General features: G+C 38.8%; 1 protein-coding gene across 1 annotated transcript in view; it reads left to right on the top strand.

Moving 5' to 3' along the window:
• Positions 1-25,472, top strand: part of TADA2A (transcriptional adaptor 2A) — a 40,038-nt gene extending 14,566 nt beyond the window's left edge. Inside the window, exons 6-16 of the mRNA XM_019732528.2 lie at positions 659-816; positions 2,125-2,213; positions 3,388-3,460; positions 11,011-11,074; positions 12,912-12,955; positions 15,507-15,617; positions 17,395-17,466; positions 19,277-19,409; positions 19,961-20,004; positions 22,408-22,481; positions 23,958-25,472. Coding sequence (XP_019588087.1) covers positions 659-816; positions 2,125-2,213; positions 3,388-3,460; positions 11,011-11,074; positions 12,912-12,955; positions 15,507-15,617; positions 17,395-17,466; positions 19,277-19,409; positions 19,961-20,004; positions 22,408-22,481; positions 23,958-24,143 — 1,048 coding nt within the window. The 3' untranslated portion in view covers positions 24,144-25,472. The remainder of the gene's footprint in view (positions 1-658; positions 817-2,124; positions 2,214-3,387; positions 3,461-11,010; positions 11,075-12,911; positions 12,956-15,506; positions 15,618-17,394; positions 17,467-19,276; positions 19,410-19,960; positions 20,005-22,407; positions 22,482-23,957) is intronic.
• Positions 25,473-25,998: the final 526 nt, after the last annotated feature.

Below are 25,998 nucleotides of genomic sequence, written 5' to 3'. Positions count from 1 at the left end.
CTCTACCTCTCTATCATCTGGGCTAGGGGTCAGAAGTCGAGAACAAATTCTGGATTTGTCAAATACGTGCTTTGTGTTCTTGAGCAAGTTTCTTAATCTCTTTAGGCCTCATTTTTTCATCTGAAAAAAATGAGACAGAAAATACACCACAGAGTTAATGAATGGTACAATTAACTTAGGTTGTGAATGTATGTAGCTTATGCTTGGCCTATTGTAAGAGCTCTAGTAAAGAAACGTTTGTTCATATGAAATGTTTTGTAAGTTATAAAAACATTATGCAATTATGAAACTATACTTACCGTACATTTTGTGTGATCTGAAGTGGCTCATTGTTATGTATAGCAATTCTTTCCTTGGGGCCAGCTCACAGGAAAATGACAGATTTTCTAGTGATCTTCCCTTCTTTTGATGAAAAAGAAAGGGCTTTTCAGATGTTGTCTCTATATCTTGGAACAGTAGGATTTGAAACATCAGATTATACCAACATTAGGCTTATATTTGTCTTATTGTTCTACCGATAGCTCCATGATACCAGTTTGGAGATGTCAGATTCTAGACATTGTATGCATGGGACTTAAAATATGGAAAGAACAAACTATGCTTTTACAAGCATCATTATAATTGAAAGTATTACTTCCTTTTCCTCACACTTCTTTAGGCAGGATGTAGCCAATCAGATGTGTACAAAGACCAAGGAGGAGTGTGAGAAGCACTATATGAAGCATTTCATCAATAACCCTCTGTTTGCATCTACCCTGCTGAACCTGAAACAAGCAGAGGAGGCAAAAACTGCTGACACAGCCATTCCATTTCACTGTAAGTGCCTCCCTTTTTTAAAGAGATAGTTAGGTTATCCTTAGGACCTGTTGCAGTAACAGGTAAACAATGTTTGGATGACTTGGCCGGCTAACAAGTTTATGGAGCTAGGATGAGGTGGCATGGTCATTATTAAGTCAGGGCCATAATTGGGCAAGGAGGGGACATATTCCAGAAGTCATACTTCTATCCTGGATGTCAGAGTGCCTAGATCCTATGTGTAGTTTCACCCGCTCTGAAACTCTTTAACATAATGCTTGCTTCTGTGAAGTGAGATATGCAAAATGAACCGACCTTTCCATGCTATTGTGAGCACAAGCCTTTTTTTTGCAATTCTTCTGGAGAGTTTATGATTGCAGATATTAGTTATTGAAGGAAGTCTAGTATTTGACTCATTATTATTAATTATTAATGATCCCAGTGTTCAGTCCAAGAAGCAGTTTGTTATTTTTGTTCACTTGATTGTGGCAGTAATAGCGAACTTTTTTTTTAATCTCGTGTGGCTGAGGGACCCCTGGGTCTTATAACAAAACATAACCAAAACCATGATGAATTATAAATGGACATCTTTCTTGAATGACTCCCAGAGCACAAGTGATGAGAGCAGTGTTTTCCCTTCCTCCCTCCCTTTCTTCATCCTCTCTAGAAACAGTTTCATAGCTGACTAACTCAAAGCCTGATCACATCTCCTATTTGGGTAGTACTTTGGATGTTAGCACTTTGTTCCCAAATCCATTCAGCCATTTGTTCCTCAGAGGAACCCAGTGAGATAGGTAGAGCAAGTGCTTTTGTTTTACACATGAGGAAACTGAGATTCAGAAAGGTTAAATAATTTGTGCGAGGTCAAGGGACTAGCAGGTGTTAGAGCTGGGGCTCAATTCCAGCCAATTGCCAGATCCAGTGTTTTTTGCCTCTCAATTAGATGAGATTTGTAAATTGAGATTGGTACTAAAGCATAAGGGAGCTGAAGCAGACAGAGTAAATACTTATGTTCTGTAACATTAAAGAAAAGATTCTTGGTTTTTCCACATGTTAATAGCAAAAAGCAGAGGGAATTTCCCCCATATTTATTTACGTAGAGGATTCCTTAAGTCTTACTTTCCTTTTTAAGAAATCAGTCTGTTTCCATAATATTTTATCTTTTTCACTTTTCCTTTTATAAAAATCTTTTGAATTTTATTTATTCTCTCAGACACTGTCTTTCTCCAAGCAAAAATATTTCAGAGTGTAAATGAGGACTATTTCTGTGTCACTTTTTTCATGCCAATATTTTATAAAGTAACTAAGAACAACTCTGAATTCTTCCAGCTACAGATGACCCTCCCCGACCTACCTTTGACTCTTTGCTTTCTCGGGACATGGCAGGATACATGCCAGCTCGAGCAGATTTCATTGAGGTAGGAAAAACTTATTTTTGCTTCAGACGAGCCTTATATCTCTTTATCCATAGGTTCCATATCACTAAAAAAAGATTTTCCAAGCACTGTAATTTGTAAGGCTTTAGGCAGCCACATTTTCTTCCACTTGAGTGTCTTTTCTCATTTGTAAACATTTTCACGTGTAGAACAGTAAAAATTCTTCAGACCAAGAACTTGTTTCTTAGCTTGCATTGGTGTTGGCTCTTACTTTCTTAGGTATGGGGCTCTGGTTCTCATTCCATGCCTAGGCTTTCAAGGTTGTACTATATCAGGGGTTGGCAAACCTTTTCTATGAAGGGACAGATAGTAAATATTTTAGGTTTTCTAGACCGTAGACTCTTTTTTTGCAGCTAAACTTTGCCATTATTGTGCAAAAGCAGAATCAATAACATGTAAACAAATGAGCATGCCTGTGCTCCCATAAACATTTTTTACAAAAACAGGTAGTGGACTGCATTTGGTCTACATGCTGTAGTTTGCTAACCCCTGCACTGTATTCACAAGGATGTAAAGAATGATAAATGTATGTATAAACTACATGCTCCTCGTTCAGCCATGGAGTCAAAAGCCATGTGAATGTAGGACTAAGCCTCGCGATTTCTCATCTAATTCACAATTACAATGCTCCAGGAGGTCATTTGAAAGTTTAGTGAGCGACAGTTGTGCTAGCCACACCCAAGTCAGCATTTTGTTCGTGACAGGTGATATGGTAGAGCTACCTCATATACACTGCCCTACGAATTGTACATACATAAGCCCTACATAAGCATATTATAGAATAAAGAGAGCCTTTAGAAGATAGTACAAAGGTAGATGAATTAATGTAGACAATTTTGTTATCTGAAGACCTAGTCAGAGTTAGATTTTCTTGGGTTACCTTTTATGAACAGACTACTTGTAATTTTTGAAACAATAGGTTTGGCTTTATTTCTAGACTCATAACTATTTTCATTTTTGCTGTCACTACTGTCTGAAAGCCTCTCAGATTTTCCTCATGACTTCTTATTACTTGCGTCAGTATCCTGGCCTTGTACCTCATTCAGTATTTTTAATGGGTGTTTGCTGTGTATTTTCCCTTTACTTCTAATGCATGGCTACTGTAAAGTTATCACTCAAAGCTGATGGGTTTTTTTGTTTTTTTTTCCCTAAATAGGAGTTTGATAATTATGCAGAGTGGGACTTAAGAGACATCGATTTTGTTGAAGATGATTCGGACATCTTACACGGTAACATTTTGTTTCAGCAAGTGTTTTTATTGATTGCAAACTATATGATGACACTGTGTTGGGTGCTAAGAATATAAGGATGAATAAAATATGTCACCTGCCCTTATGGGACTCAAAATCTAGTGGTTAAGTTGCTGAACTTACCCTGTTGTTGGATTTTGACTATAAAAAAGATCGTTTGTGATGATAGTGAGAGTTGATTATATAATGGTAGTTGAGAATAACCCATCCCTTGGACTCTGATCTTTTTTTTTTGGCTGAGGTAAGCCTACACTGGGGTAATTGATTAATCGGCCCTCACTGCCCCCTTAGAAGGAAGGGAATCAGTGTGAGGACCTTGGGACTTCAGTAGCAGCTGCTGATACTACTAGATGTTCACTGTAATTTCTTACCCCAAATTTCCCATAGCAGGAGAAAAGAATGGAAGTTCTTCGAGGACTTTTAGATCAAGATTGGGAGTTTCTTGTTTCTTAGGACTGTTGAATTTTTACTATTTCTGAATTCTCATCTAAGATTAGCCCGCTAAGGATTTATGTCAACTCTTGTGTTATGACATAAGTGGTTAATACTAACAGGGCTCTTAAAAGTGGATGGTTAGACTTTCATTGAATCTTTTTGTTCCCTCTTTCTATTTTCAGTGAACTAAATATTTAAAATAATCCCCAATCTCTCATTTCAGTCCCGATTTGAATATAATGCAATAGATGAATAATGCTCCCTTGGATTTTATATTCCCCAAACAGCATCTTTATTGTTTCTCTTAAATCTATACCCCAGGCAGGAAAGGCAGGTAGAATCCTTGTTGAATTATAAATCAAGTTTTCACATTGCATTAACTCCTACTGGTCACTAGAAGGGGAATTTGATTCTTCTCTGCATACAAGAGCCACCTAGGTATTTGTCACACCAGATCTAGGACATAAAAATTTTACCTTTAGAATTTTTTCTCTACATATTTCTTGAGCAGTTTTCTTTGCAAAATTTCATTTCTCCCACACAACTTGAAGGAAAATCAGAGTGACGCAGATCGAACTAAATGAGGAAAACTTGAAAGCAAACTAGTATTCACAAGAGTCATTGTATTGTGCAGTCTTCGTGTCAATCTCCTTTTCAACCCTGGGTAACTCAGTTACTGTCTTTTCTCACCTCTCGTGTTGTGCCCTTAAAAGTAGTGTGCAGACAGCCATTGAGTATTTCTCCTCATAAACACCAACTGTAATTAAAATGATGTTTCCTGGCTTGTATCTTTCTTTTCCAGAATGCAAAAAATAGTAATAATAATACAACTTTATAAATATCCTTTTAGATACTGTTCAAAAGTACGAAACTTTTGAAAGTCAGAATCTCTAATGTCAATAATGGCTCCAGTATGAAAGAGACTTGCTGAATCACTTCTCTAGGCCCTAATCCAAGGTCTTCATTCTTAAGCCTCAACATTATTAAGAAAACTGTAGTAATGGTTGGTATTTCATTTCGCTCTTTTTTCTTTGTAGAAGCAGGGTCTGTAATTTCTTCTGGTACACTTATGTTACTTTCTGTAATTATTGGGGGCAAAAGGAAAAAATCAGAAAGAAGCAATTGATTGATTGACAATTTTGATTTCCGTTAGCATTTCAAACCTGTGACATACTTTAGTTATTTGTGCTTTTCCTACGATTTCTACAACCTTGTACGTCACTTGATTCTAGTTCATTTGAGCTAGAACTGAAGCATCAGTTATTGCGATACACAAGTAGCTTTAACAGAACATAAATAATAATCTCTGCCTCTCCTTTCCCTGCCTGTCTAGTAGTGAACTATAAGATGTTTAGATGGGTGCTTTTTAAAAGGTGACAACATTTTAAAGAGGTTTGGCAGCATTAGAGGGATGAGTTGCTCGTGCCACAGGGATGCTTTCTTTGTTTATGGTGTTGAGTTCTTGTGTTAGCTCCTCAGGCAGCATGACCCACTGTCCGCTGGGGCCCATTGCTCCTGAGCTGAGCGGTTTCTCCCAGAGCACTCAGTGAAAGAGGACGGGGAGCCCATGGAGACTCAGGAAGGAATGAGAAGGGGCACATTTTTGTACAAATCGGAACACTGATTCAACCTTGGACTTACTTCTGAGTCACTGTGTGATGTTGGGCAAGTCCTTGGAATCCTGCGTACTGTTTCTTTGTGTGCCTTGTCAAAAAAGAAGGGTGACACTGATTAGTCAGAGAGTGTGAATGTCTCCAATGAAAGATGGGTACGTAATTCAGGATGGCGTTAATTACCATTTCATTATACCATTATATTCTTAACGTTACGTTCCCTCACTTACGACTACTGGAAGGAAGCAAACTGTTTGGCTGGGTTTCTTGCTTTTTTTTCCTTTTTTTTATTCCATTCCAGGGCATCTAGAAGATCAACTGTGTGACCAAACCCTTGTCCTCACCCAAAGACTTTTCCCATGATTCATGGAATTTGTCTAATAATATGGATTTGAATGGTCCATTATAGAGGCCTGTGACATAATGGAGGGATAATAAATTGCATTCCAACCATACCAGAAGGCTTTTCAAATGGGCCCAAAGTGAAGCAGTGTCGGAGGAAGAAAATAAGGAAGTTCTGGGATCCCTAGATAACACCTCATGTTTTATGGAAATAAGTAGAAATTATGGGTTCAGAGAGATGCAGAAGACTCCTAGCTTGGCACTCTTGTGTGTCATGGTGTGTTGTGCAATCTCAGGGCATCTCAGGGCAGACACATAGTGTTGTTCCCTTTTCTGGAGGGAACATCACTCCTCATCTGCTTTCATTGGGGAAAATCTCCTAAATCTGTGGACTCCTTGTTCCGAGAGTTTCACAGGTTCTGAAACCCAGAGTGCAGCATCTTCTAATCATTTCTGTCCCATAACCCAAGCAAGCAAAAAGCAGTATAAGCTCCTTCCTATGTGTTGGGTCTGTGTATTCAACACTTAGGATTATACATTAAAGTAGTTTATTCTCCCTTTATTTGGAAAGATAATTTCAGCAAAATGTCTTGACCAGACACGGATTTTTCTCCCACTTTTCTTTTTTCTATCTTTGGCCCATATTGCCAACCTTTACATCCTTTAACAGTAGATCAGAGGTCCAGCCTGGTCTCAGTGCACTCACTCACCTGTTGGCAGTGCCCTTCCCTTTATAGTGATTTGGCTACTTTATGCTTGGGACCTTTTAGACATAAATGTTATTAATAGCTAATGCATATAGCACTTAGTTTTCCAGTTACCATTTTGAGCCCTTCACACATTGTGAACTCACTTAATCCTCACAAAACTTTATGAGTTGGGCGTTATTATTATTATTATTACCCCATTTTATAGATGAGGAAATTGAAGAATGGAAATATCAAGTAACTTGTCTGAGGTCATGTACCCTGTGAGTGAAATGACCATCTCCAGAGTCTGTGATCTTAATACTGTACTGTCTTTACAAGCTGGTTTTTTTTTGTTTTTGTTTTTGTTTTTGTTTTGTTTTGTTGTTTTTTTTGGTGACATTTCACATTTGTTATCTTTTGTGGCTTAACCACATTCCTCAGAAGTAGGAATAGATATTTTTCCATTTTACATTCAGGGAAACGGACAAAGGAGCTAACTAACTTGCCTAAGGCTTCCTACTTGCTGACTTTAACCTTTAGGTCCTGTGGTCTTCTTTCCTTCAGAGAACTGAGTACACCTTGGCCAGAAGATTCGGGGTGGGGAATGACTTTTTAAAAACTTTGCTTCTGGGGAATACCTGAGTCACAGGTTTGCACTTGTGTGGTTGCAATAGGGATTTTGATTGGCGTCCCTGCTGTTAAGGCCTCTGAGTTGGTTTTCTTGCCAAGCAAACAGTAAGTGCCTTCTGTCAGGAAAACAGAAACATGTTGCCAGCTATTTTGAACAATGTTAGAAATACACTGCAGTGGGAAGGAGCTGCCTCTGACTTCTGCCCACTTCTTGAAATATTTTAAGGCCAGCCATTTGGAAACTTTGTTATCAGTCCCCAGTGTAATCACAGGGAGACTATTCTTTCCCCAAGGCTGAGATTTCAGAGGCCTTACATCAGTGGATAGATTATGGGTAGTTTTGGTTTGTTTGTTTTTAATGATCTCTGATCCTTTGCCCGCTTTTCTGGGACCTCCAGTCACTATAAGTAGAATGTGAACTGATGATTCTCATTCTTGCAGTGTCTGCCTTCTTACTTCTATTCTGCCTGCTGTGCTGTGGTCCTCGCTGGGTTATTCGTGTAGTTAAGATCTGATAATCAGTTGCTGCTATTTTGGTGTGCTTTATAAAAAAAAGAGGTAGCTTCAAATATGAATTTTTCTCTGGAAGAAATCCAGTTCTCCTTTCATTTGTTTCTATGTCTTCTTTTGCTTCCTTTTGTTCCCCAGAGCCAGTTGTACAAATTTAAACTACTGAAATGATCAAGCCATGGAACCAATTATCAGTAATAGTTATTTATAGATTTTTTTTTTTTTTGTAACACAGTCTCTTCAGTTTTTTTCTGTTTTAATTAAATCATTTCCACACAAGTCAGAAACAACATTTTGTCAGAATTAGCAGTGATTTCCACTGCATTGTCAAGTATTTTCTTTCCTATTTGAACTCATTGTATTCGGTGGATAAATGAGATAAGGCACATAAAGAGCCCGGAACCTAATAAGTACTCAGTGTATTTTAGCTGTTTACTTAGCTGTTATATTTGCTTCTCTTTCTGCTTTGAACCATTGACTTCCTAATTCTATTTCTCACAATGGTTTCAAAACCATTGCCTTAAATCTTGGACTTGATATTATTGAATTATGTTTAGTCTGTGGGCAGTTATAGGAAAAAATGTTAGAACAATGTTGTTCAAATTTTTGAACTTGTTAGAAAAGAACAAAAAAAATCCATGGTATTTACTACTTTTTTTTTTTAATACTTGAACTTTTAAAAAATACTCACCTCTTCAGATCATCCAGCTAGAACTTATGTTATTTTTATCTCAGATCCAAAGGAGAATGGCCTAGATAAAGTATTCCTGGTCATTTCCCAGTGATTGAAGTTGTATACATATATAGTGCATCTGTTCATAGCCCAGCATGTTAGATTTTGGTATTTCTTCTTTCTAATCTGAGACTATCCTTAGAGCAAGTAGACAGTAATGAGTCAGGATGGAATATCCAGAATTTATTTCTATTTATCTCGCCAGGGCTACCATGTTGATAATGCATCAGGGGTGTACATTGCTCAACTTTTGTTTGCTTTCATGTAGTGAAAGAAATTAGTGATTCTAACAAGCCATTGTGTTCTGTTCCCTTACTTAATTGCTTCCATTTTTCCCTACCCTAAAACTAATTCCATCAGAAATGTGGGTTTCAAACTGTTCCATGGAGGTACCCTCAGGGACTACTACTGGGAAGGGAAGCTGGATATGGAGTAGGAAAAGAGGTCAGCTAGAGCATATCTAATGTATCCATTTCAGATAAGAATTTATTGGAAAACAAAATTTCTGTTACTCTAGCAGAAAGTATAAATCTGTGCTGACTCATTGCCCCCATGAGTTAGACTGGAACTTGTGTCTCACTTTCTTTAGCTGAGATTATATTGCTGTTTTCATTTATCAGTGTTACAGAGGTTCTAGGCTCTATTTTGGAATAAAACTAACTCTCCTGGAAGGAGTGATTGTCATATACAACTCAATTCTTTGTTGTTAGAAGTTATCTTACCTAACATTTGAATAATGTATTTTAGTTTTTCAGAGGATAAGTCATTATGTTATGCTCTAGGGCCTCTTTCTTCTGTGAATACGTTCAGTAATCAAAACAAAACCAGACTCTCAACTTACACAAAGCTTAAGGAGGTAACAAGTTACTAGGATAGTTCCAGAGTCTACTGAAATTATTAAATCTTCACATTCCCTCAGAATCCATAGATTATAGATGAGAAGAATGGTTAATATAGCATAGTGTTAAGTTATGCATTCCTCATATTTTCTACTAGAGTTGTTAATAATTGGTCTTCATGGTTTTTTTTTTCTTCTGTAGAGGTCTTCAGACTATAAAAAGCCTGTGGGAGTTTTTTTACTTATGCGATTTTTTTTTTTTTTTAAATATACATATCATTTTCAATTAAGCCATATTTAGGATATAGGACTAACAGAGAAAGTAAACATGTTGGACAATTTCAGTGTCTTTCCTACTCAAGGCTCTGGAACCAGACAGTCTAGGTTTGGATTCCTGCTCTGTGATCTTGAGCAGGTTGTTTTGTGTGCATGTTGTATAGGGTATATGGGGGAATGGTAGGACACAAGACTGTAAAGACAGGCAGAATCCAGACAATAAGGGGTCTTACATACGACGTAGGAGTTTGAACTCCTATAAGTGAATGGGAAGCCACTAAAGAATTGTTAAGTAGGGGAATTACACCCTGAGATTGCACTTTAAAACATTACTCTGGTACCATTTGAAGGGGATAAATTGTTGGAGTGAGGTAGGAATGGAATCATTAAAAGAGTGGATGCAGTGGTCTAGGTGAAACAAGATGCCTGAGTTAAGGAATAGGATTAGGGACAAAGAATAAGAGATGAATTTGAGAGAGATTTAAGCATTAAGTATAGGTAAGATTTACTGATTGACTAGATATGGAGAGAGAGGGAGGGAGAATACAGAATGATTTCTATCTTGGACAAGTGGATATACTGTAATGCTGTTAACCAAGAGAAATGCTGTGGTAGATGGGAAAGAGAATATAAGTATGCAACTGAAGACCACCTGAGTAGAAATACCCAACTGGGTCTGGAGCTTAAAATAAGTGGATGATTTTATGGGAATAAGGTGAGGGGTGAAGAGATGAGAATAGAACCCTGAGGAACTCTGAAGATGGAAAAATTGGCCAAGGAAAGAAAGAGAACCAGAACTATTGTATTGATGAAAACTTTTGCTACCCACTCACTCTTTCCTTCGAATTCTCCATGTCTTTAACATGAGACTAAAGCCAGGAAAGAACTGGGATATGGAAAACCAACCAGAGTACAGATTTTGGATTGTTAGGCTATTTAATGGAACTTGAACTATTGAGTGCAAAACTGCCCCGTAAATAGTTGCTGTTCCCCAACTGAAAACTGCTACTCTGGGAAAATATCTGTGTTGCTTCTTACTTGCATTGGTCTTGCCTGATGTTTCCTGAACTTACTCCTGTACAGTTATAATGACAATCAATACTCATTTTTATGACTACTCTGATCGATGTAATTTCTAGCCTGTGTTACCAAAGTTAATAGTCTGTATTGAACTGTTATGTGGAAACTAGTAATATACATAACAAAGCATGGCCAAAGAGGTGTTCAGTAGAAAGCAGAAATTGTTATCTGTAGGGTAATGCCATATAAATATACAGAGGAAAAAAGAACTTCGCTGATAAAGAAATTCAGTATCTTAGGATACTTTTGTTTCCAAGAGACAAATTAGCTAGATCAGTGAGCAAGTGTGGAATAGTCAGCAATAGGAGGTTCAAAGTTTAGGTAAAATATTTATTTTTATCTTGGCTTTATTTCTGTTTATGTGTTTGTTTATTTATTTATAGCTCTAAAGATGGCTGTAGTAGATATCTACCATTCCAGGTTAAAGGAGCGACAAAGGCGGAAAAAGTAAGTATAGAAAACTATATCTTGCCTTCTTTCAGCTTTAGACTATTGACCATGTACACATATAGCCCATAAGAATTTTCTAGTTGTGGCTTATCTTGTGACCTTAAGGAATACACTTATCCTCCTTGGGTATCAACTTTTCCATCTGTCAAATGGTGATAATAATACCTGTCCTTTTTTGTTACTTTTTTACCTCTTTTTTACCCTTTCTTGATGTACTGATGACCAATGAATAATGTGAGTACACTGTTTTAAGGAAAACAGGAACAAGATAAATTCAAGATGTTATTAAGTTGTGCTTTTTAAAATGTTCTCCTTCTAACTGCTCATTTTTTAATGAGAAGTCTTTTATCTAAAAGGATTTCAAGGGGCGACTGGGTGGCTCAGTTGGTTAGAGCATGAGCTCTTAACAACAAGATTGCCGGTTCGATTCCCTTATGGGCCAGTGAGCTGCGCCCTCCACAACTAGATTGAAGACAATGAGCTCCCGCTGAGCTGCTGGTGGGGCAGCAAGATGGCTCAGTTGGTTAGAGCACGAGCTCTCAACAACAAGGTGGCCGGTTCATTTCCCATCCATGGGATTGTGAGCTGTGCCCCCTGCAACTAAAGATTTAAAACAGTGACTGAACTTGGAGCTGAGCAGCACCCTCCACAACTAGATTGAAGGACAGCATCTTGGCATGGAGCTGACGGGTCCTGGAAAAAACACTGTTCCCCAATATTCCCCAATAAATTTTTTTTTTAAATAAAAATAAAAAATATAAAAGGATTTCAAAAGAAATCCTGAACAAGTGTCAGGCACACTTGGTTATTCCTTCTCTTTGCAACAAAATAAAAACCATACATTCAGATGGAGAAATTATGGACCCCAGATCCCTGTTTGATTGCAGAGGCTGTAACAGGAGAAGGGTATGCAGCGGTTGTGAGTGTGCGTGTGTGTACGTATGTGTAGGCATGTTACCATGGTATTGCTAACTAGAGACACAGCGATATAACAACAGTAGAAAGGAATGGGACTTGGGAAATACTGGGTTGATGAAATTGGGAGGCACTGTTGAGGGACCAACATGTGATCCAAAGTAAAGCTTACTCTGCGTGTCTGGAGTTAGCTCCCCAGAAGTGCCAAAGAAGCTTACCCAGCTGCTCTTGTGAGAAGCTTCATTATTAGTCATGAATATTCTGGTATAAATCAAAGGTTCCACACATATAACTCTGCGTGGTTTACTTAAATTCTGTTTTGCTTAAAACATACAATTAGAGCTAGACAGTATTGTAGAACTCAGTTGTTAAGGTTGCTGTTAGATCTTATGTTTCTTGATGCCCTTCCGTTAAACACACACAATGTTTATTTCAAATAGTTTAAAAGCATTGTGTCATTGTGCAATTGTAAATGTTTAATGTCTGATCATGGTGCCTTTTCATGGTTAACAGGATTCTCTTAAATGACTCATATCAGCTATCATTTCTCTAAGCTTTTCTGAACAGATTAATTTCTGTGATATGGACACAGATTCTCTTCTGTTTCATCTTCAGTGGTAGATGTGTTGTTTTTCAGTATTTGTGAGTGCTCGTTGATTCTTCATTCGTCAAGCAAATAGTTATTGAGAATCTACTAAACCTGAGGAGAGGAAAAATATATGATGCTTGAGAGCCTAAAATTGTGTTAGTGACTCACAGACCTGCAGAACTCTGTGGGGAATGACTTCTTTGGACCTCGATATTCCACCATATAGTGTTTAGGTTGTGTAATAAGAGCTGCATGTGGATAAAAGCTGCATGTGGAAGGTATTATGAAATGTAAAACTAACTATAATAAACATTGTGGTTTTCATTCTAGAATTATAAGAGACCATGGATTAATCAACCTGAGAAAGTTTCAGTGTAAGTATTAGATGTTTTCTTTATTTTACAGTTTCTTCCAGTATTATTGAATAGTTCTAAACAAATCATTTATGGTAGTAGTTCTTGATCCAGGTTGCATATTAGTATCACCTAGGAATCCTTAAAGAATTCTGATATCTGGGTATCACCCCAGATTAATTAAGTCAGAACTCGGGGCGTAGAGCTAGAGCATCTGTATTTTTTAAGTCTTCAAGGCAATTCTGTTGAATAGTAGTTAAGAATCATTAATACACAGTCAACAACACTTGCATGAGATTTTTTTTTAAAATTAGTATAGTAATTACAGCATGAATATAAATGGATCATTTTCTGGAATCGCATAGGGTCATGTTTTGGAACTATATGTTAAACATACCTTGATCACCAGGTTGTGAAAATGTTTTTAGGAAAAATCAACAGAAAGTGATTTTTAAATTTTGTATAATAGTGGACAAACAAAAATGACATTTAGCAGTGAATAATGGTGATAGTAAACCTTAATAATTTTTGAATGAATGCTAACTATGACCTTATTGTTTTAAATATTGGAGATAACCTAGGCTGGGCAGAAAGAGTTCTTGTACTTTTTCTTCTACATTGTGGAGTTTTTTCAGCAAATAAGAATGATGATCTCATAGTAATTGCAATATTTAAATAAAATTGTTTACAAAAGTTGTATGTCACAATACTCTTTTTTGTAAAAAGTACCTTAGAATTATTTTGGTTCATATCCTAGCTGATAGACTTTTACAGGTTTTGACACTATGTGCCCTTGTAGGGTTCAGGTCAGCCAGTCATGGGTTAAGTGTTTGTTAATATACTCATGACCATAAGTATGTTACATTTTATGTCTTATTTTTTCACTTTCCATTACACATTTTTCAAGTGATTGTGGTGTTTTGAGGATGTCACTTTTAACAGTTACATATATGTATATATTCATAAATATATAATATGCTTAACCTGCTTTTTATTTAGCATATTTTCATTTTTTTAATCATTAAAAATAATGCCATGATGAACTTGTTTGTGACTATAGCTTTGTCTATACTTAGATTTTTATTTTTTTTTAGGTAGATTCTCAGAAGTGGAATTAATAGGTCAAAGAGTATGACTATTAAAAACTCTTGACACTTGCTACCAGATTGCTTTACAAAAGATATATCAATTTATATTCCTTCTAGCAGTGTACAAGATTGCCTGTCTAACCTCGTCCTCATTGAGAGCTATGGGTTTGCAAAAATAACTCAGGAGTAAATTTCCTTTGCCCTTTCTGTAGACAGTAATTGGTCATGTTCTGTTAGCCACAGTAGTGGGTTCCTCTGTCTCAATTCCTGGGCTTTCCATAATAGGTCAGACGGCTTTTAACGTTGATTTGAAGTAGACCTTGACTCTTGCATATATTCTGTTCTCAGCTGGTGGACATAGGTCAGCTTAGCCTTATTCTTTTAACTGTATGTTGCTTCTGAGAAAGAAGTGGCACGTACAATGTGGTTTCAGAGGTTTTCAGTTATACTGAATGTACAGGTGACCTTACTATGGTAGGCAGAGGGGTTTTTTCCATCAAATTTAAAAATTATACTCCAAATTCTTCTGTATTTATTCCTGTAGTGAGAAGTGGGGCGGGGAGGTTAATAGTGAAAATAATCAGTCTATGGCTGCCCGTCAAATTGGCTCCTGGAATTTGTGGACCTGAGTGTCCCCTGCAAGGGAAGAGATTCATCTGAAAGAGGACTTACTTTAAATAACTGTCAAAAGTGGACAGAACGAGCCTAGTTACTGTTGATGATCTGAAATGACTGAGTAGCAGTTTGAGAGTTTCTGGCTATCCAGCCTACCAGTTATTGTTGATGTGTTTACTCCCCATCTTCTTTGCTGATGCCTCTCTCTGTTAGAAATGTGGTCAGTAGTGATTCTCAGAGTTGCTGACCCTAGCTGTTCTGCGTGTGTGACCATTGACTTGCATGACAGTTATCAAAATACAACTTCATTAGTCGTGGTACTTAGTTTAGAGAAAGGCAAAAAGATCCAGAGAGAGAGTGAAGAAATACATGCCTCACTTGAGTATGGCTAGGTAGGAGGAAGATTTTGGGTGGGGCACGCAAAGGATCGCACACCTTTCCAGGCTAACCTCTTCTAGATGGTTTGTGTCTGCACTTCCATTGTTTTCCTCCAGAAGTTAATAGCAGCAATTTTGCCCAACACTGTCCCTAAGAATGCATGATCTGCCTTTAATTGTCTCTCCTGTCACGTCCAGCCGTTCCTGCCCTACACAGATTAAGAAATCGTGAGGTGTGGAGGTCACCACGTTCAGTACTGCAGATGGTGTCCAATGATAACAGCGTCCCTGTGTGGTAATCACGGTGGCGCTGCTGTCATTGTGACTAGTGTTTTGCATTCTTAGCTTCACTGTGTGCTTCCTGTCATGGGTAAGTTAGTCATGTGAAGTTAGGAGTAATGTCCTTCTAGTTCACGTCTTGTAAAAGAAATACAGAAAAGTTACGGATCCTTATACCCTCCGTGACATGGTTGTGTTTTACTTTCTCTGTAGTAATGGAACGGCGGTATCCCAAGGAGGTCCAAGACCTGTATGAAACAATGAGGCGATTTGCAAGGATTGTGGGGCCAGTGGAGCATGACAAGTTCATTGAAAGCCATGCACGTAGGTGGTTTTGAGCCTTAAGCAACTGTGTGTGTGTGTGTGTGTGTGTGTGTGTGTGTGTGTGTGTATAAATGGGAGAGATAATGGTGTGTTTTATGTGAAGTTCTATAAGTAAATAAATGGATAGTTTTGTCTTTGTTTCCCTTTATTACCACGAAATAAATTTGGGACTTTGGGGGTGGGAGAAGAGAGGTTAAAAAGCCTACTGGCTTTTCTTCCCCCCCTAAATAAACAGTAGCATAGTAGTTTTTCCTCTTTTTATTGTGGAACTCTTCAAGTACTAAGTACAAAAGTAGAGGTAATAGTATAATGAACCCCCATGTATCCATCACTCAGCTTCAGCAGTTACCAACACATGGCCAATCAGTTTCATTTCTTCCACTCCCCTCCCACCCTCAACTGGATTATTTTGAAACAAATCCAGACATCATATTATTTTGTTTGTAAATATTTTAGTATTTAGTTTTTAAAATGGGTATAGAGTTGGATGACTCATGGAGGTAGTACTTCCATCAGTCTGTTGCCTTTCTCTCTCAGAGAGGACTACTCAGTTATCATTTGGTTTTTCACCATAAAAAAATTGAAGTTGTTGAGGCAGGAAGGCCTAGACTTTAAAACAGTCTGGACTGGGTGGCTTAGTCTGTCCCTTGAATCATGAGATTTATGTATTTGACCTCCAAGTTGAGTTCTGGGAATGTACTTTACCAAGGCTTTTACCCTGTTCTCATTGTGCAAGTATTTCTTGCATGACATTGTAGGCATTTATCTGAGCCAGGTGAGTTGCCCTCACAAACATCCCGTCTGGTTGTCATTCTTTGTATGGTTTATACTAGGTGACTGATCCTTTATTTCCTGCCCCAGTTTGTGCCATCCCTGGTTTATGTGTCACTCCAAGGAACACCCTATGGATTGTCCAGGCATTTCCTTCATCCTCTGTTTTTCAAAGCACCCAAATTTGAACATTTCTATTTCATAATAACCCAAGCAGTGCAACCTGATCGGTATGCCGCAGAGGAGGCCGAAATCTTTGGTTTATAGAAAACACAATGCTCTTTTGTTCCTATAGAAGAAAGAAACTATCTGAGATTTGAGCACAGAGCTTTTGTCCTTCCCTTGCAAAAGGGCCACATCAAGTAATACCAGAGACAGGTTTCATAAAAGAATTTGGTTATGTGGTAGGACTTTTATTTAACACATGATAAATAGAGCAGGGAACCTTGGTTGTTTAAAAAAGTACCGCGTTTCCCCGAAAATAAGACCTAGCCGGACCATCCGCTCTAATGTGTCTTTTGGAGCAAAAATTAATGTAAGACCCGGTATTATATTATATTGTATTATATTATCATTAACCTAGTATTCTATCATATTATAGACCTGATCTTATAGTAAAATAAGACCGGGTCTTATATTAATTTTTGCTCCAAAAGACTCATTAGAGCTGATGGTCTGGCTAGGTCTTATTTTCAGGGAAACACGGTATATTTGTTATTTCCATAGCTAAATTAATTCAGCCTGTTCACTGTAAGTTTTCTAGGAGACAATTCCAGCTGCTGTCTCCAGCTGGAGACAGCAGCTAGAAGACAGCTGGAGTGGGTTTTTCTCAGCTCTTGGGTAAAATTTCTAATGAGATGTTACCAACAAATAGGATTCCCCAAATGGCACCCCCAGGCTTTCATTATATAAGGCAGAATTACTGAAATCAGAGTCAACAGCAGAAGTGCTCATTGATGTTGATTTTGTTTTTCCAATTTTTCTCTGTTCTTTTTGGGATAAACAGTGGAATTTGAACTCCGAAGGGAAATCAAGAGGCTCCAGGAATACAGGACAGCAGGCATTACCAATTTCTGTAGTAAGTACTACACGCTATATCAGGGGAAAAATGTCTTCCAAACACATAGAAGACGTCTCTGTTTGAGGCAATGTGGATTTTTTTTCTTTCATTTTTTGTATTAGTTTCAGGTGTACAAAACAACATAATGATTAGACATTTACACCCGTCACAAAGTGATAATTCCCCCAAGTGTAGATTTTTTGATAACAAGCTTTTCTTTTTCAGAATGAGTTTTTGATCCTTCCAGTAAAGTTTCATCTATTTAGTTCTTATAAATACCATTATATGGATTACCTGAGGTAAAATGAAAGTTATAACAAAAAGAAAAGAGAGGCGCTGCTTTAAATTTAGGATTCTGCTGTGGCCTCTAAAAAAAGGGATTTTGTATTCTAAATTTTAGCCTCAGCCTTTTAAAATTTAGTGACGCATCATCTGATCATTCTCACTCACCAAGCTTCAGCTAGCTCTACGTGCTTACATCCCAGTTACTTGAGGTTGTGACATTAATTATATTAACAGCAGCTAACATCTCACAGAAGCAGTTTACCAGGCACCAGGCCCAGCGCCACGCATTTCACCTGGATCCTGTCATGTAATTCTCATAACAAACTTATAAGATAGGTATTGTTATTTTCATGTAATGAAGAAACTAAAGTTTAAAGTGATTAAGAGAGAGTTGCACTATAGCCAGGTCATAAGGGAGGGCAGAGTATTATAGTAGTTAAGAGCTAGACTTGGACAGCGTGGGTTTGGATTCTGGCTCTCTTGCTTACCAGACCTGTAATTAGGTTCCAGTTTCAATTTTCCAAGTCTCTTAGAATTAGTATGAAGATAAAATAGAGATAACACATGAAAACATAGCACAGTACTAGGCACACGGTAAATCCTCAGTACATGGCAGTTCCTGTTGTTTTGTGGTTACTGTTGGAATGATCTTTAGCATTTTGTCCATCTTCCTGTTGGTTGAAAGTGATCACCCAGTACCCACAAGAAATAGCTTGTGGGTGTTAAGTTTAGCCTAGTATAATGGTTCTTTATTTTTAACTATGGAAATCATTTTCAAGAGAAAATTTTGTGTGGTGCCCTAATCTGTAAACAAGATAAAAGTGGAACTACTTTGTTTGAAGGCACATGGTTCAGTTCAGGTCATGGATAGCACCCAGGACCACCCGTATGTGGTGGTGCCCTTGCTCTTCACAGTAAGTGCTGAGATGTTTTCATGGTGTTCCTGGGCTCCATGAAACCCACTGGTGCGGCATTCTGGATTCCGGCTACCTTTGTTAACATGTAGAAAACACCATGCACCTTTTGTTTAGCAATATGCATATAAAGACTCTAGTACCAGGCTTTGGTTACCTGATATTCGTTGCCTCTGGGAAAGGGGGAAAGGAACAATACTGGTCAATGAGGACTTATTTGTATTTGTGTTTCTATTTGCTTTTTAAGGAAGAGTGTATGCTCATAGTACTTGTGTGACTTCAAAAATATATAGATAGAAAAAAATAGAACAGGAAGCAAATATGACAATATTAAACATCAGTTACTTTTAGGGGTGAAAATATGAGTGACTCGTACTTTCTTTGTATTTTTTCTATTTTGGGTCCCTCCCCCAATTTATTAAAGGTAGAAAAGGAATACAAATATTTTTGTTTTCTTTTCAAAAAAGGGATTTCAAACTAGGGGAAATCTATTTTGCTCTTGGAAAAATAATTGTGGTAGCAGTTTTGCAAAGGAAACCGAAAAAACACCAACTGTTTGCTGGTCAGTCAGGAAACCTTTCTGTTAGCTCTGCATTATCATTGCAGTTGGGGTGTGTTTTCCACCCCAGGTGCCAGAACCTATGATCACCTCAAGAAGACGCGAGAGGAGGAGCGCCTGAAGCGCACCATGCTTTCTGAAGTGCTCCAGTACATCCAGGACAGCAGTGCTTGCCAGCAGTGGCTCCGCCGACAAGCTGACATGTGAGTCCTTAGTCCGGGTGAAGGAGCATCCTTTTGGCCTTTACAGGTATTCTCAGACATATCCATGGGCACCCTCCCCTAGATGACAGAGTAATAATAATTGGATAGCTAGAAGAATTCAGAAAATGTTAGCAGTCTCTCTCAGATACAGTGCAGTACTGACAGTTTAGAGAAACACCTGGCCTCCTAGAATCCTGCTTTGCTACTTTGATCTTACTTTTAAAAATAAGTAAATTCCCTCCACCCATGTCTTCTCTCTTCCTCCGTATCTATTGGTATGATTTCCATTGGAGAACCATGTTCGTTACCCCATGAGTGGTCTCCATGATGTTCCGGGCTAAGAGCTCTTCACATACCCAAGTGATTTCCCCTGCAGAACAGATGTCCTTTTCTGGTTAGCCTAGTGGGATAGCCTGTAAAACATGTGCTGTCTCCCTCATTACGTGTGTTCAAAGTAACCGACCTGATAAATGGCACCCATTCCCACACGGGCTTTTGGAAATTGCTTTCTTTGGTGTGATGTAAGTTTAAATTCCTCTTCTTCATTGTAGTGATTCTGGCCTGAGTCCTTCTGTTCCGATGGCTTCGAATTCAGGTAATTATTTCTCAGGCCGCAGCAAGTCTTTGTGAAGTTTTCGTTCTAGGGATTGTGGTGACCCAGCAGTTCCTCCCCACCATGTGGGATCAGGGTGCCTAGGCAGAGTGATGGAAATTATGTGTTGTCCCAGTTTGTAAACATCAGCAAGTTTTCAGATTCTTCATGGCCAGACAAGGACTGTCATGAGGGGTAGTGCAGAGATGAGAAGGACAGATTCCAGAGAGGAGGGTTCTTTATTTCACCCACGTCTGTGGGCAGTTTACTGTGTTTCATCTACCACAGATTATGAGATTTGTCTCTAAGGGGATAAATTAAAGCCTTTGTATCCTATATGAGCAAAGAGGTATGTTACTTGCCAGAAAGGCAAGGATTTCTCCTTAAGGTATTTCTGTTTCTTAGCTTTACCTCTTTGGTTATGTCCTATTTTCAGATTAGTTTACAGAGCTGTATTAAGCCATATGCTATACGTTATTCTTGGTGTTTGGTAATCAGCACCTGGTAATTTGGGGCCGTATTAGTTATAGAGCTCTGTTCCAAGATTGCGGTATTTCTTTGCCTGTTCTCTTGGTTATCGTTCATCCCTGATCCATATGGTAGATTAGCCACTTCCCCTAATCAGAACATACAGACCACTCTATTGATTGCAAACAGACTAGCCTAAGAAATGACCCATTGCAGTTTTACCATTCTTTGGAAAGTTGGAACAACAGACCTGTGATCCCATTCTCGTCTCTCTAGGACTCAGAAAAGACCACATAGGGATGATGCTTCCCCCCCCCCCCATTTATTCCTTTGTTTCAAATAATTGTTTCTTAGTACTTAGAGAAGAAAAGAGAGTCTTTTAGGGAGTAGCCAAGACAGCAAAGTATGGGCGGCTGGATGGCTCAGTTGGTTAGAGTGGGAGCTCTTAACAACAAGGTTGCCAGTTCAGTTCCCACATAGAGGATGGTGGGCTGCGCCCCCTGCAACTAAAGATTGAAAATGGCAACTAGACTTGGAGTTGAGCTGCGCCCTCCACAACTAGATTGAAGGACAACTTGACTTGGAGCTGATGGGTCCTGGAAAAAACAGTTACCCAATAAAAATAAAAAAACAAAAAAACAGCAAAGTACAAATTTTATTTTATAAGTTTCTTACTTCCAACTCCTCCCACCCCAATCTAAGAACAGAAATACAACTAACTTACTACTAGCTAATTAAAATTAACTAATGTGACCATGCAACTTTGGTGTTTATGTTTTCTGAACGATCTGCACTCACTTATTCTTTGTTGCTTCCTCCGCTGGTGCTAGTTACTTCCTCTCCCCTGTATTTAGGCTGAGAAGACCCCTTGCTCCTCCTCAGGTTCTGAGTTGGTCGTAAGGCAGTGCGCAAAGTTAGAAACCTGGATCCTTGTAATTTAGCCTCTGGGAACGTTGCTGAGGCATCAAATTATTTTCGTCTCCCTCTTTGACCTTTTAGGGTAAGGCTAGGCCTGTAGGTTATGAAGAAGCCCTTATCCCTTCTGTTGATGTTACACAGAAGCATGTTTTCTAGCAGAACAGTCTATAACAGTCCCTCCCCTTTCTCTCCACCACCTAAAAGACAGCCCCCATAAAACTGTTAATATATTATTCTACACTTTCTTTTGCTTAACTCAGCCCATCCACCCCCAACTGAACAGTAATCTCAAACAGTCAAAACAAAACTGAAAAATTGTGCACATCACGCTTCCCATCCTGGGCAGTGTCCTTGTACTTGGGTTTGTTTCTCAGGAATGTGATTTCACCTTAGCCTCTACTTTGCTATATAATGGCTCATTGTTCCTCTGTGTGGATCTTTCAGGTAAACAGGGCTACTTTGGAAGGAACAGATATTCCCTCACATAATAAATAAGAAGGGCCTTTTGCTGGCCTAACAGTCTGCCTTTGATCTGAAGGCAAATGGTACTTGGTTAATTACTGTGTTTGCCTTGTACTGCTGGCAGAGAGGCAACGGTTAGGAAATATCTCTCCTGCCGAGTTGTTATTTCCATTCATCAGCTGTCAAGACAGGTAGTGTGACCTTTCTTAACTGGATGCCATCTGGGCTTTAGGTTTTAGAATCTTGTATGGGGTTAGGAAGAAATGGGTGATAACTGCTGTGGTATGTAGTCGCGTTTGATGCTAAGGTATGTGTGATTGTATGTACATTTTAGCAGAGCAAAGGGCACACGAATTACCATTTTTATTTTCAAGGGAACGTTGTGGTGCCCACATCGCTAGTTAAGCTGGGGCCTGAGGTGATAGTAAGAGATTTCCTACAGCGGGATATAGTAATCTTGTACCTAGCAGGCCTGGCGGTAGTGAATGTTGTCATACTTTACACCTGAGGAATTGTCAATGCTGTGAAATACATGCCCTTTTCTGTCTGTGTCTACAGGTAGACGAAGTGCACCACCCTTGAACCTCACTGGCCTCCCTGGCACAGAGAAGCTGAATGAAAAAGAAAAGGAGGTAACAAAAAGGGGAGCTAGAGGAAAGAAAGTAGGGGCTGCTAATTCATTGAATTGTCATTAGAAACGCATTGCAGGATCAAACCCATTTTGTTCTGCTTATCTAACATTCGTATAGTTCTAGTCTATCCTAGAAGTCTAAACATTACAGAGCTAACCTCAGTAGGTTTCAAAGAACTCCTTTCCTTATCCCCTTGCCACCATTTGCCTTCTGATGAACACATGATGTGTAAATCTAATTAGCACCTGTCATTTATGGAGCATTTACCACGTACCAGATACTTTATTAAGTGCCTTATGTCAAGGAAATTAATTTTTTATAAACCTGAAATAACTTGTATTTGAAACTGATAATTGCCTATTAGAATGGTCACTTTAAGTTGTTCTACACTTTTTACAACAGTATAACCATCACTTGAAAGATTTTTTTGAATTGTCTCCCTAGCATGTTCATAAGCTTAAAGAAGGGAATTTTTCATCTTATATAGTCACACTTTAATTTGATTTAAAAATAGCACGACCCACTTTTCCATTGTAATCATCAGTCTTCATATTACTTTTAAAATTAAATCCAACCTTAACAGAGTCACCACCAAGCATTTTGAAAAGAATGTGCCGTGGCTCTGATTCCTCTTTTGATCCTCACATGCTCCTTTTATAGTTCCCAGGATCAGGGGCCCCATCTGCCGTGTTGTACCATTGTTCAGGTCAGAGAGTAAAGAAGAGTCAAGGAATAGGAGCTAGTATTAGTCTTTTATTTTATCCACTAGGAATAGCAAAGATTAGTTTGGAAGTAGAAGGAAGTTTATGTTATATCCAAGTATTGCTAACAAAGGTCACAGCCATTTTGATGCAAGTACTGAATTGCTCGGAGTTTCAAGCAGTTTTTATCCTTACCCACAAAAGGGTGACCTCAGAGTGCCCATTGGTAGATAATGATAAGTGACCTGGAATTGAGGTAGCTCTCGATTTTTAGCAACTAAAATGGCCTCTCTTAGCAAGGTCTCTATATCTCTTCTCCCACCAAAGTAGGAAACGTAATCACAAAAGCAGGAACTGCTACTTTATGCTGATACTAAAAGTAATGATTCACATTTGGGAATCCATGTGTCTGCACCCCCGCCCCCCTGTGCCTGGGGCTCTTCCCTGACTGGCTGTGCTGGAATGCGCTGGGCCTCTGCCCCAGCTGCTCCTCAGGACTCACGCTTGTTTTCCCTGACAAACCCAGGTGAGCCAGCCGACACGTGCTAAAGGCTCTCCCAGCATCATACCCTGGCTCTCTCTTCCTGAGAGTCTGTCTTTAGTGAGTATTCCCTCCAAAGAAGAGACTAAATGGAATGTTGTACAGCCACCCAATAGCTCCTATAAATAGTTGGAGGTTGATGTCACTTCTTAAATTTTATTTTAGCTATACCTGCTGGGTTAAATTATGAGAATAACAGATGTTAATGTTTATTAAATTTGCCATGTCTTACAGCTCTGTCAGATGGTGAGGTTGGTCCCAGGAGCCTATTTAGAATACAAATCTGCTCTATTGAACGAATGTAACAAGCAAGGAGGCTTGAGACTGGCACAGGCAAGGGCCCTCATCAAGATAGACGTGAACAAAACCCGGAAAATCTATGATTTCCTCATTCGAGAAGGATACATCACTAAAGCCTGAGGCTCTAAACGCGTGGGGTCTGAAATCACAAGATTGGAATGTGGGGGGCCCGTGGACAGTGTGGGCGTTCTGGAGAGTTTCGTTTTTGAGCTGAATTCTCATTGTAAAAAGAAGGGACGAACAAAGGAAACCTTACGTTGTATTAATGTCGACTTTATTCTCCACCCTGCTTTAAAACACTCCTGTTTTTGGTATTGTGCTGCAGAGTTATGTGCTAGATAAGCTATTATTAAATGTGAGTGGGCATTCATTCCTAGCACCTTGTAACTAAAACAAGAACCATAGTACCTCACATCACAGTGTTGGTAGAAATAGAACCAGTCTTTAGGCCCAGGAGTCCAGCTCAGATCCTTGTACTTGACAGGTTAGCTGTTCTAATGATCTGTTTTGCCTTCAAACATTACAGACAGATTTAAAATATGGAGGAAGGTAATAGAGCATGAGAAAGCTTTCGATTTCCTTCTGAGGATTTTTTAAGCTGACAATTTATATGTAGGAGCAAAGGGGAGGAAAATCTCCTCATGATGGTCTTGTCCCAAACTGCACCTTTAACTTTAATGTCTGGCTTTGTACTTTGCAGTCTGTCTAATCTGCAGTAGACTCTTGAGGAGGTAGCACCGGATATACAATGTCTATGTTATTTTTAGAATTAATGGATTAAAATGTTTTGCTACTTAATTTGTGGGTGTGTCAAATATTCTGGTAACTAAAGCACATTTAGGGTGTTGGATGCTCGCCTCATCACGCTGCACTGTCTCTGCTAACGTGTGTCCTGAACTCACCCTGTTTTTACCCCGGGTTGCCCAGGATACCAGGCCCCTGAGGATGGAGATGATGCAACTAACCTCAGCTTTCTTTGGATTGAGACCTGAACCCTAATTTCTTAATGGTGAAAGGCTAACCTGCAATAAAAGCTCCTTTTAAAACAAAAGTAAAGCAGTTTCATAGATGGGACTCAGTAGATAGGAGTGTGAGTAACCCCACCACATCTGAAACTTGGTCCTCACACCTTTCTGCAGAATAAGAAGCCACATTCAGAGTCATGGTTATCCAATTTCTATTAGAATAAAAGTTGTATATATAATAGAAATAACTTCAGGATCTGCACAAATTACCTCCAGTAGCTGACTGATTCTTTAATTCTTTCAACATTCAAAATATCTAATTAAGATAGTATATGCTTTGTTGGAAGTATCTCCTCAAACTTTTTGACTGATGTAAAGATGCATGCAGCTTGCTAATAGACTTCATCTAGGGGTTATAAATGAAAATGAAACTCTTAGAATCTGAAGGAATTAGTAGAATAAAGGATTTCAATCTTTAAAAAGGGTGGTTTGTGGAAATGGTCTCTTTTCTTTGCATAGTCATCCATCGCTCTTAGAAAAACATATTCTTCCACCACTGTCACCCTTAGTTGGTCACAGAGGGATTGCCTCTTATCTCTGAAAGGCAATTCTGGGTCTCAAACTTTGGGATGCATTAGCATCAATGTCAGGTGGTCTGTTGTAGTCTGAAGAGTCCTTAATCTTGAAGGCTTCCTGGGAGAGGCAAGCTTTTGAGGCAATGATAAGATTGAGAGGAAAGAGAGAATTTGGCAGATGGAAGTGAGAGACTGTTCCAGACATAGTGGGTCTGGAGGGTGCTGTGGAGGCAGCAGGAGGAATAAGGAAAATGGTGCCAAGAGATACGCGAATAGTTGGCTAGGACACGGGGGCAGCTGTGGTAGTTAGGAGTGGGAGGATGGGAGGACAGTCTGATAGAAACCTTGGAACCAATTGAACTCTGAACAACTGGTGGGGAAATCAGTAGATTTGATAAGGAAAAGGGCATGGTTGAAAATAGTTACAGAAAACCA

The sequence above is a fragment of the Rhinolophus sinicus genome, linkage group LG15, assembly GCF_036562045.2.
Source record: "Rhinolophus sinicus isolate RSC01 linkage group LG15, ASM3656204v1, whole genome shotgun sequence".
NCBI classification, from domain to species: Eukaryota; Metazoa; Chordata; class Mammalia; order Chiroptera; family Rhinolophidae; genus Rhinolophus; species Rhinolophus sinicus.
The sequence above is the reverse complement of the archived record's forward strand: the minus strand, read 5'-3'. Positions and strand labels throughout refer to the sequence as shown.